Raw genomic sequence first — 12,500 nt, 5'->3', positions numbered from 1 at the left:
AGTCACCACATGTGGAGCCGTGGACAACAAGTATACCAACATTATAGGAAAAAAATAATGGGACAATTTATTTTTTCCTAGGATGCCAATGTTCCATTTTGGCGGTCGTTTCATTCCGTCACCATCCTAGGAAAACTCGCTGCTGGCGGTCACCTGAGCAACAAATCCTCCTCCTTCTGCTTTTAAGTTACTTGCACTGTTAAATCTGCCTTTTTCTGTTGTCACGACAACCGTTACAACACAAAAGCAAAAACGAGAGCCGGATCTAGTTCCACTTCCGGTTTGCTCCGTTTTTTGCCGGCTCCTGGTTCTTGTTGTTGCAGTGGAAACACAGATTAAAACCGGCAGAGAGGCTGTGCAGCGTCCGACTGAAAATGATCCGAATGAAAAACACCGAACCAACAAAGAAAGAAACAAAGAGACAGAGCGAGAGGAAACAGAGAGACAATAAAGAACAAAACAAGACAATAAAGGACAAACACAAACAGCCAGGAAAAGAAAGAAACGAGCAAACAAAATAAGTATTTCTGTGTGTGTGTGTGTGTGTGTGTGTGTGTGTGTGTGCGCACGCCCCTGGCTGAATCCCAGAGTGACACTTAGCGAGATTTACACAGACAGACGAAGACAGGCTTCAGGACGTGTGTGTGTGTGTGTGTGTGTGTACCAGTCTGAAGGAGCGCAGCACGCTCAGCCCCTCCACGTCGGACAGGCCGAGCTCCATGAGGCTGAGGCAGACGATGATGCTGTCGAAGATGTTCCAGCCCGTCTGGAAGTAGTAGTACGGATCCAGAGCGATGATCTTCAGCAACATCTCTGCTGTGAAGATCCCCGAGAACACCTGCACACACACACACACACACACACACACACACACACACGTTTACTTAGGGCACTGTGGGGGACATTACATAGACTTGCATTCATTTCCTGGACTCTTAACACCCTCTAGTCCGGCTCAGGTGACCTAAAAAAAAACCTAAATCCTAAATCTCCACTTTAACAACCCAGCTGAGAGACCTTTTGTTTACCTTAAAACACCAAAATCTTGCTAATGAATCTAAGATCTAGGCTCAATAATATTTCATAGAATATTTACTGAGGAGAAATCTTAACCCTATAAAGCCTGAACTATGAAAGAATTGTCAGAAAATTCCAATTTTTTGAAATTGAACCCTTTATTTAGTCCTATAAAAATATATATATATAAAAAAAGAAAAATCAAAAAATATGTCATTACACGACCTTTCTGGTGTATGATATATGATATGTACTTGAAGTGCCAATGGCATGGTCCAGGGTGAACAGGGGAAGTGTTCAAAGGTATACAACAGTATTTTGGTCAAGTATTGATTAAACTGAAAACGAAAAACGGAATTGAAAATGTGTATCATATATGATCCAAATGGCTTTCTAGGGTTAAAGACGTCCACCTCCCGCAAAATACATCACAACACAGCAACAGGGATTTGATCAGCAGACCAGCTGGCCTCCATGGATGAGAGAGTCTAATGTGTAGATGTTGGAAACCCTCGTGGTGACACCACTGATGAAATGGTCCTTGCTCAAAACTTAATATAGTATAACAATAGGAACATCTCAAAACCAAAACCAAACCAAAACAAGCCAGTAGAAACTCACTTGCACGGATTGAAAGATCACAAATCTAAATGTAAAGGTGACTAAAAAACACCTCTGTCAATTTACGTTTTGCTCTTTTGTTCTGAATTAGACCTAAACCCATCCAAACCCTAAGCTTAACCATTTCAAAATAAGATTACAAGACTATGTTAGACCCTAAGCACAACCTGGTACTAACCCTAACCAAACTTACATCCTATTCTAACCCTAACCCTAACCAAACTTACATCCTATTCTTAATCCAGGCCCAAACCAGCCCTAACCCTAATCCTAACCCTTTCTGAGTAGAATGTTAGACCCTAACTGTAATCTGACCCGAACCGTAAGCTGTAAAGAGGAGGGGTCAGATCGGCCGGACCTTTCAGCGTCATAGATACAAAAGTGACGATGCGCAGTGTGTTCTTACTCTCGCACACAGCACTGAGGAGCGCCTGAGAAGGAACTGAAACGAAGCGAGAATCAGAGCCTCTACGGTTTATTTTTTTATTTCTTTCTCCCACTTCAGGTGATTTTCCTTGGAGACAAATTCCCAGTGTGGGAATGAGGGTTCAGGTTAACCTAACCCTTTTTGGAATAATGGGCATTTGGAATAATGAGCGTTTGTCTTCTAGTCCAGGGGGGTATTTTTCAAAGTACTGGGGTTTTGGATTAACAGGCTGTCGGACCTGCCAGCCGTCCTTGGACCAGGACGGGACGGGCAGAGATAATCCCACCCCGGTGTCGCTCTCTACACCAACGGTTTGCCCTTTAATCCAAACTGCAGCACAAAGTGTGTGTGAGAACTTGTTTCCTCCAGACTGTGTGGTCCAAAGTACAACCTACTTCCAGAACATTCTCCTCTACTGTCCTCATTAAGCACAACAACAACATCTGAGCACACACCACACACACACACACACACACGCACACACAGGTGCACAGACACACAAGTTGCAAAGAGGCAAACTAGCACATACAGGTAGAGACAGTCAGGTAAGGACACACACACACACACACACACACACACACACGCACGCACACACACACAAAAGCGAGCCACAACAGCCAAATGAAGGGCACAGTTAGCCAAAGGGTAGGACATTTCAGACTGGCTTAGGTTCACACACAAACACACACACACACACTCACACACACACACACACACACACACACACACACACACACACACACACACACACACACACACCACACACACACACGTGTCACCTCGGATAACTCAACCACGGTGCCCAAGTTCTTTAAAAGCCAACCAGTGTTCTGCTTCTCGCCAATAAAGGCTCATTCCACAAAATGTACATGAGCCAGGTCAGTATCCCTGACTTCGACCTGCGCGTGTTCTGGTGTTTTCACGCTGATAAACATGGATGCTGCTGTTGGCATGGCAACCATTCAAGATTGACAAACATATTGACAGAGGATAATTAGCAAAAAGAAACAGCATGTGAGGCCAGCCGTATATGGAATAGCCTATAGCCAGGTGTCCATCTGCCCTTCTTTAGGCAAATTTTGAAGCTGAAAAAAAAAAAAAAAAAATAGGTGGTTGGAAAAACTGCAAGATTGAAAAAGATTTCCACACTTGGCTGAGGTGGTGAATCCAATAACAAGGCAGGGGCCTGTGTGTCCTGTGTTTCCACTCCCACAGACAACAAACATAGCATTTGATTTTGTTTTGACATTTAATATCAGTTTTAATTTAGTTTTAATTAGCTTTTTAATGCAGGTTTTCTAGTTTAGTTTTTTTTTTTTTTCTTTAAATGTTTGCTTTTAGTTTAGTTTGTATTGAATTTTAGTGTTTTGCTCTTTTTTTTGTAATATGGGGCATTTGTCAGGGGCGAGACTTAATAAGGTCAGGTAAACTTTTGTGGAATAAAAAAAAAAATCAATAAAACATCATACCATTGAAAAAAAAGTGTGCATGTAGAACATATCAACAACCAAATAAATTGACAAAGATGAAAACTAAAGACATTTCCCCTATTATTTTAGTTATTTTAGTTCATTTTGTAAACGCCATATTTGGGCCACTGTAGGGAGAAAACAAATTATGGAGCTGGGGCATGGTGGGTAATATTCCAAGAAACCTTAACCAAGTATATTTAGTGACTAGTGGGTTATTCTGCCAACTAGCATTAATATCAGCTACTATCGTATGAGGGACACTCCTGTAGTAGACGGTTTGGAACAAATGACCTGCAGTATGTGGTCATATGAGGTGGAGGACTTGTTGTTCTGAACAGTTTTTAACTATGAATAGCCTTGGAACAGCTGCTGTTTAGCTGAGGCTTTTATCTGGTGCCAGAGCATGGCCGCTGCAGTGGGAATCAAACCCACAACCCCACCCAGCCACCTGCAGATGACCCAGTGTTGACAAAATGAGGGTCCATGTGAATCTGAAGAGCTGCGTCTGGCTTTTAAACCACCAAACTTCAGTTATTTGCGTGCACTTTGACATCAGAAAAGTCCCACGGGAGGTTATAAATAGGACCAGCGGCGCCACCAGAGGGCACCCCAATCACAATCTCTAACAATGCCACGCCGACGCAGACACGCCTCCCGTCACGTCCGCAGACGCAGGAGACCCCGAAGGTCTTCTGCCGTCCGCAGGCGCAGACGAGTCGGGCACCGCCGTCACAGGCACTAACCCAATCAAAGATGGCTGGTCCATCAAACGCCCCCAATAAAAGGGCTCCCTAGCATACAAACTAATACAACGTCTCTTTAAGCTTCTGATTTAAAATATTATAGTTTACTTACTATTAGAAGCATCAATATGTAAATGTATTTACCTTCTGAAATAATTTAGTTCTGTGAGGGTTTTGCAATGCAGAGAGGGCACATACACACATACACATTCTTTTTTTACACAAGTTCCTAGCAACCACCCCAAATACCATAGCAACCACCTAGCAACACCCTAGTAACCAACCACGACACCATAGCAACTGCCTAGCAACGCCTTAGCAACCATCAGGAACACCATAGCAACACCCTAGCAACCACCCAGAGCACCATAGCAACTGCATAGTAACCACCCCAAATGCCATAGCAACCGCCTAGCAACACCTTAGCAACCACCCACACCCCCAATTGCAGCTACCTAGCAACACCTTAGCAACCATCAGGAACACCATAGCAACACCCTAGAAACCACCCAGAGCACGATAGCAACTGCATAGCGACCACCCCAAATATCCTAGCAACCGCCTCACAACTTCTTAGCAACCACCCACACTGTTTAAAATACAAGGCAAGAAATGACGTAATTATACGCACACCTGGCAAAGGAACCTTGTTCCTTGGGCTGAAACACAGATGAAAAAAAATCTCCCTATTTTTCACAACCCAATGTTGGAAAGTATGGGAGCAGTGTGTGTGTGCATGTGTGTGTGTGTGTGTGTGTGTGTGTGTGTGTGTGTGAGTGTGTGGAGGGAGGTGTGGCAGCCTGGTGCAAGCTAAAGAAAATGCAGTGGCGCAGTAAAGACAAGCAGACCATAATAATCATCAGCACACTCTCAGAACATAAAGCAGCCCTGACCTTTTCCTAACCTTAATGATTACCACAAACCTTTCCCTAACCTTCACAATAACCATTTCCTAACATTACCGAAGTATTTTTAGTGGCTGGTTGGTTATCTTGCCAGCTAGCATTAACTAACATTCATTAACATCCATTACAGAGTGTTAGCTCACCAGCTCACCAGCTAGCTCACTCAGGAAACTGTCCTTTGGGTCATATTAGACACACTCCTGTGGGTCATATCAACTACTATTACTATTACTTACTATTTAAGCTTCTGTTTTAAAATATTATAGTTTACTTACTATTAGAAGAATGTACATGTATATGGATTTTTCTCTTCTGAAAAGCTATGCCATACTACAGCCTGCCTAATCTGAAAGTGAGCAGTGTTTTGTTGTTGGACTTCTGTGTGAGCCATGGACTGTCCATAATGAACACCATGTTCAAGCACAGAGCTCAGAACTGGCTGAGTGGTACCAGCAGGCCAGAAGGGCTGCAGCAATGGCAGTCACTGAACCAAAAACCCAGGTGAATGCACTTTTGTCAGAGGAGATGACATCATCGACAGGTTCACCTCAGGGGTGTGCCCTGTCTCCTCTTCTGTACATCGTTTACACTAATGATTGCTGCAGCCAGCATGACAACAGATATATCTTAAAATTTGCAGATGATTCAGCTATTGTCAGTCTCCTTTATGCAAATGAAAAATGATCATGGTCCTGTTCTGGATGATTTTGCTGCCTGGTGTGACAGATCTTACCTGCAACTGAACGTGTCTAAGACTAAGGACCTGATCATAGATTTTAGGTGCAAGCCCCCTGCTCCACAGATTTCCACCATTATGGGGCAGCCAGTGGATGTGACACAATCCGACAATTACCTGGGCTGTTTGATAGACAACAAACTGAACTTCACTGCAAACATAGACATGATCTGCAAAAAAAGGCCAGCAACAACTTTTCTGCCTCTGCAAAATGGCTAAATTCAATGTAGATAGGACCACAATGACCATGTTTCATAAATTCTACATTGAGTCTATTTTAACATTTTCTGTGATCTGCTGGTATGGCAACCTGAGTGTAAAAGCCAAAACTGTGCTTTCCAAAATTGTAAAGGTCAGTGGCAAAATATTTGGTGCTCAGCAAAGCAGTCTCTCCGACCTGTACAATAGATATGTCTTGAAAAAGGCGAACTCCATCCTGTCAGTCAGTACTCACCCCCTGCACTCTGAGTCTCAGTTATTACCCTGTGGTTCTGTTTTAGATTTCCCTCTGTAAAGATCAACAGATACAGGCACTCATTTGTCCCCAGTGCCATCTCTCTCTTTAACTTAGGTCAGGAGAGGTGATGGTTGCAATTAATGTTGTCATTGCCAGGATGTTGTTATTGTTGATGGTGGCATTGTTGTGTGCTGACGTATTTATTGATGTATTTATTGATGCATTTATTTATTCTTTGTTGCCTTGGGTCAGGTCTGCTGTTGTCGTGTCCCAGTGGCTGCTGGACTCAGTATCATTGCCTCCATTGTCGTTTTGGTTTTGATGTGTTTTTTTTGTTTGTTTGTTTGTTTGTTTGTTTGTTTGTTTTTAGGTTGATGACTTGTTGTATAACCAATCGCCCTTCAGGGACAATAAAGATGTCTGAATTGAAAACCCGTGTATGGGAGGAGTTTGGGAAGGCCATAGAGAAAGACTTTAGGTTCTGGCAATTCGCCTATTTCCCTGGCAAAGGTTGCTGAGGTGGTTGTGAAACTCCACAGTGGCAAGGCGCTAGGAGTGGACAAGTTCCACCCATCTTTAAAAAGGGGGACCAAAGAGTGCTCCAATTATCGGGGTAACACACTGCTCAGCCTCCCTGGGAAAGCTTACTCCAGCGTGCTGGAAAGGAGCCTCTGTCTGATTGTTGAACCTCCGCTTCAATAGGAAAAATGTGGGTTCCATCTTGGCCATGGAACTGTGGAACAGCCCTTCACCCTTGCACGGATACTGGGGACATATATAACTGCAGTGAGGGGTGCGTCCACACTGTTGGCTCTAGGCCAAGCTTGTTTCAATTGGGTGTTGGACTCCGACAGGGCTGCTCCTTGTCTCTAACTCTATTCATAATCTTTATGGACAGGATTACAGGGTGTAGTCCGGGTGTGAAGGGTTTCCAGTTTGGCGACCACAGGATTGCGTCCCTGCTTTTTGCAGATGATGTGGTCCTGCTGGCCTCATCAGTCTATGATGAGCCGATACGTTTCAAATCTAGTCAAAGGGTGCTGTTTATATAAATTACATCTTGTTAAATCACACAATCATGCATGAATTTTGCAATTACTGCGACCTTGTGGGTCTTGCGTTTCCAGCTGTCCAGCAGAGCCGCACTGTGCTGCACAAAGAAAACACAGCCGGTGGGTGTTGCCAGACGGTGGAGCACGAAGCTGATACACATCGGAGCCGTTCTGGAATGCACACGGATCCAGTGGAATCCAGGGCTAAGTCCAAGGCCATGGTTCCCTGCCAGAAAAAGGTGGTTTGCCCTCTCAGTGTGGGGAGTGAGTTACTGCCTCAAGTGGAGGAGTTCAAGTATCTCGGGGTCTTGCCCATGAGCCAGGCAGATCGGTGCAGCGACAGCAGTTATGCAGTCGCTGGTGAACAGGGAGCTGAGCCAGAAGGCAAGGCTCTCAATTTATTGGTCGATCTTTCTTTTAACCCTCACCTATGGTCACAAGTTCTGGGTAGTGACCAAAAGAATGAGATCACAGATACAAGTGGTGGAAATGAGTGGACATGAGGGCGGCTGGGTGCACCCTCAGGGATAGCGTGAGGAGCTTGGACATCAGCGAGGAGTTCGGAGTAGAGCCGCTGCTCTTCTGCATTGAAAGGAGTCGGCTGAGGAGGTTTGAGCTTCTAGTGAGGATGCCTGTGGAGGTCAGCCCAGACGGCCCTGGAAAAGATCGTGTGGGCTGCCCTCCTCAGCCCGGTGCCACCGCGACCCGGCCCCAGATAAATGGCCGAAAATGAAGATGAAGATTAAGACATGTATTTGTCTTCTGAAATAGTGTATTTTACCATTTGAGGTATCTACATTTATATGTATATCTCCACTGAAATATGATAGATTAATCTTAGAAGTATGTTTATGTACTGAAATAGTATATTTTACCATTTTAAGTGTGTCTATGTATTGGCAATTTTCTTCTGAAATAGTATAGTTTACCCTTTGACGTTTGCATAAGTGTATGTATTGATAGATAACCATTAGAAGAATGTATTTGTATTTCCTGTTTGAAATAGTCTAGTTTACGATTAGACGTATGTATATGTATTTGTAGTCCTGTTCTGAAATATGATAGATTATGATAGTTTGGAACAAATGACCTGCAGTATGTGGTCATATGGGGTGGAGGACTTGTTGTTCTGAACAGTTTTTAACTATGAATAGCCTTGGAACAGCTGCTGTTTAGCTGAGGCTTTTATCTGGTGCCAGAGCATTGCCGCTGCAGTGGGAATCAAACCCACAACCCCGCCCAGCCACCTGCAGATGACTCAGTGTTGACAAAATGAGGGTCCATGTGAATCTGAAGAGCTGCGTCTGGCTTTTAAACCACCAAACTTCAGTTATTTGCGTGCACTTTGACATCAGAAAAGTCCCACGGGAGGTTATAAATAGGACCAGTGGCGCCACCAGAGGGCACCCCAATCACAATCTCTAACAATGCCACGCCGACGCAGACACGCCTCCCGTCACGTCCGCAGACGCAGGAGACCCCGAAGGTCTTCTGCCGTCCGCAGGCGCAGACGAGTCGGGCACCGCCGTCACAGGCACTAACCCAATCAAAGATGGCTGGTCCATCAAACGCCCCCAATAAAAGGGCTCCCTAGCATACAAACTAAAACAACGACTCTTTAAGCTTCTGATTTAAAATATTATAGTTTATAGTGTATTTGTGTTTCTCTTCTAAAATGGTATATTTTACCTTTAGAAGTATGCATATGTATATGTATTTGTCTTCTGAAATATTATAGTTTACCATTTAAAGTGTGTATATGTATTTGTATTTCTCTTCTGAAACAGTACACTTCACCATTTGAAGTATACATATGTAATTGTATTTCTCCTTCTCTTTTGAAACATTGCAGTTTACCCTCAGAGGCATGTGGCAAAGCCCCTCCCATTCTTATTCAATCGCGGCCCATTTCACACAGCCGCTCATCAGCGACATCACTTCCAGTGACATCATCAGTGACATCACTTCCTATGAAATCATTAGCGACATCACTTCCTGTGACATCATCAGCGACATCACTTCCTATGACATCATTAGCGACATCACTTCCTGTGACATCATCAGTAACATCACTTCCTTCAAAATCATCAGTGACATCACTTCCTGTGACATCATCAGCGACATCACTTCCTGTGACATCATCAGTGACATCACTTCCTATGACATCATTAGCGACATCACTTCCTGTGACATCATCAGCAACATCACTTCCTATGACATCATTAGGGACATCACTTCCTGTGACATCATCAGTGACATCACTTCCTGTGACATCATCAGTGACATCACTTCCTGTGACATCATTAGCGACATCACTTCCTGTGACATCATCAGCAACATCACTTCCTATGACATCATTAGGGACATCACTTCCTGTGACATCATCAGTGACATCACTTCCTGTGACATCATCAGTGACATCACTTCCTGTGACATCATCAGCGACGTCACTTCCTGTGACATCATCAGCAACATCACTTCCTATGACATCATTAGCGACATCACTTCCTGTGACATCATCAGTGACATCACTTCCTTCAAAATCATCAGTGACATCACTTCCTGTGACATCATCAGTGACGTCACTTCCTGTGACATCATCAGCAACATCACTTCCCGTGACATCATCACCGACGTCACTTCCTGTGACATCATCAGCGACGTCACTTCCTGTGACATCATCAGCGACATCATGTCCTGTGACATCATCAGCGACATCATGTCCTGTGACATCATCGGCGACATCACATCCTGTGACATCATAAGCAACACGATCACGCGGGGACGATGATGTCAGAAAATGTCTCCTTACACGTCTCATAGCGCAGTGTGAGTGAGGTCTTCGATGACATCATGTGGAAGGTGATGATGTCACTCTGCCTCCCACATGACATCATCAGTGACATCATAGTTGGACCAGTAGAGAGGTGGACAGATAGATGGTAGATTAGTATTTCTGACTGATTTGTCCTCATTATCTTGTCCCTCCCTGGTGTCTCTGCATTAATCCTCATCTCTTTTTTTTTCCTGAGTTGAGCTCGAGCTCCACCCGACTGGATTCTTCGTCCATAAAAATGAGTTGGACGTACCAAAGAGGCGTTAGGGCGGCTTCGCATTTTATAACATCATCTGCAAATCCAGTTTTTATTATTTATTTATTGACAGGCACAGAAAAAAGGAAAAGTCAAACGGCACCGACAGGAAATCCAAGTCCCGCACACTTCTTTTCCAAGTTTCTTTCTCTTAAATTTGTGACTTTACATTCTCAGAATTTTTGAGTTTATTTCTCATAAATTTGGGGATTTTTTTTTTTTTTTTTTTACAATAAATTTACAACTTAAATCTCAGAGTGAATATGTGACTTTATAATCTCAGAATTTTAGAGTTTTGTTCTCATCAGTTTATCACTGTCACCTCAGAGAATCATTGAGCTTTTTTCTCGTAAAGTTGCAAATTTAATCTTGGAAATTCTTGCGGGGGAGTTTTTCTTGGAGTATCACCCCCCTGGATCTCGGCACAGTATTTTTTTCTCGTCCCCACAAGGCCTCAATTCGTCGTTGTTGGTGTTTTTTTCTTTTTCTTTTATTTTTTTGGTAAAAACATGTCTGCACTCCCCTGATCTGCTAAAAGAAAATCTGTTTAGCATCGCGCCTGCTTTCTACTCCTCTCTCTCACTCCCTCTTTCTCTCTCTCTCTCTCCAGGGATCACCTCGCTCTCCTTCACCTCGCGTGTGTGTGTGTGTGTGTGTGTGTGTGTGTCCTTGCAGCAGCAGAAGTGCCTCTCCCTGCTAGTTGTTCCATAGAGAGGGGATCCTCGATGTGACACCGGCTACGTGACACACGAGTGTGTGTGCGTCCGTGCACCTCCAAATGTGCATTTGTGTGTGTGTTTGCGCGTGCAACACTGTCTATTTTTGTCCCTGTGGCTCTCTGTGTGAGTGTGTGTGTGTGTGTGTGTGTGTGTGTGTGTGTGTGTGTGATGGAGAAAAAAAAACACACCAGTGTTTTCTGGGGCTACCTCTCTCTCTCTGTCAATCTAGTTGAAGTGACAAACTTAAAGCTCAGATAGCAAATGTGTGTGTGTGTGTGTGTGTGTGTGTGTGCGTATGCGTGCGTGCGTGCGTGCGTGCGTGCGTGCATGCGTGTGTGTGTGGAGGAGCGATCCTGACCTCCCATCAGACTGTCAGATAAATTCCTGGGTTCTGGTCGGCTGTTATCAGCCTCTCACACAGATGCAGATTGTTTTTTTTTTTTTTTTTTTCTGTTAATCACTTTTTTTCCCCACATTTCTGATGTGGTTTCAAAAGGTTTCAAAGGGTTAATGCCTCCAGTCTGCAGCTTTTTGTCTCCATGACAAACGAGTGGATGTGAGACATAAACTTTCACCGCCTTTCATTAAATAATCTGCTTTGTTTCCATCCAGGCTGGTTAACCCCTTACCGTTTACACAACACAACGCTCAGCGTCCAATCAAAATGCAATTCTTCCACAAATCTCCAAATGTCAAACGTTTTTGACACCAAATCACAGCAGTGACTTTTTCTGTGGTGTTCCTCAAGGTCTTGGTGTCCTGATGTGGGATTTTGGAGGATTTTTGATCATTTTTTTTAATCTCAAGGGGTCAAAAATGGTTAAAGTTTGCACCAAATCGGTAACAAATGTTTTTTGTGTCTCACCACTTTGCATGTATGAGGCTTAACTGACACGGGAAAGGCTGTTGTTTACTTAACCACTAGAGGGCGCTTTATTCTGAAATGTCACTGCAGGTGGTAATAAGCCGATGTGTCATTTTTTTGGTGGAGGACAGGCTCTGTTTCACAGTGTGAACACGGTGGGCGGAAACTGAGCAGCAGGAAAACAACAACAACAAACAAACAACAACAAACAAACAACCAAAAACCCAGGATGTCCTAATTGACACTCTGAAGACTCTTAATCTGAAAGAACGACAAACCAACAAAGGAAGACAGACCCGAGTGCAGCTTCAGGCCTGATGCTGTAGTGTGTGTGTGTGTGTGTGTGTGCGTGTGTGTGTGTGTGCGTGTGTGTGTGTGTGTGTGTGTGTGTTGA

The 12,500-nt window shown here is 43.9% G+C and overlaps 1 protein-coding gene across 1 annotated transcript in view; it reads right to left on the bottom strand.

The window, feature by feature from the left end:
• The window catches only part of scn5lab (sodium channel, voltage gated, type V-like, alpha b), a 192,721-nt gene that overhangs the window by 71,282 nt on the left and 108,939 nt on the right, over positions 1 to 12,500 (bottom strand). Inside the window, exon 16 of the mRNA XM_030079285.1 lies at positions 665 to 838. Within this exon, the coding sequence (XP_029935145.1) occupies positions 665 to 838 (174 nt within the window). The remainder of the gene's footprint in view (positions 1 to 664; positions 839 to 12,500) is intronic.

Source organism: Myripristis murdjan, chromosome 20 (assembly GCF_902150065.1).
Source record: "Myripristis murdjan chromosome 20, fMyrMur1.1, whole genome shotgun sequence".
In the NCBI taxonomy this organism is placed as follows: Eukaryota; Metazoa; Chordata; class Actinopteri; order Holocentriformes; family Holocentridae; genus Myripristis; species Myripristis murdjan.
Note: the sequence above shows the minus strand (reverse complement) of the source record. Positions and strands in the feature narration are given on the sequence as shown.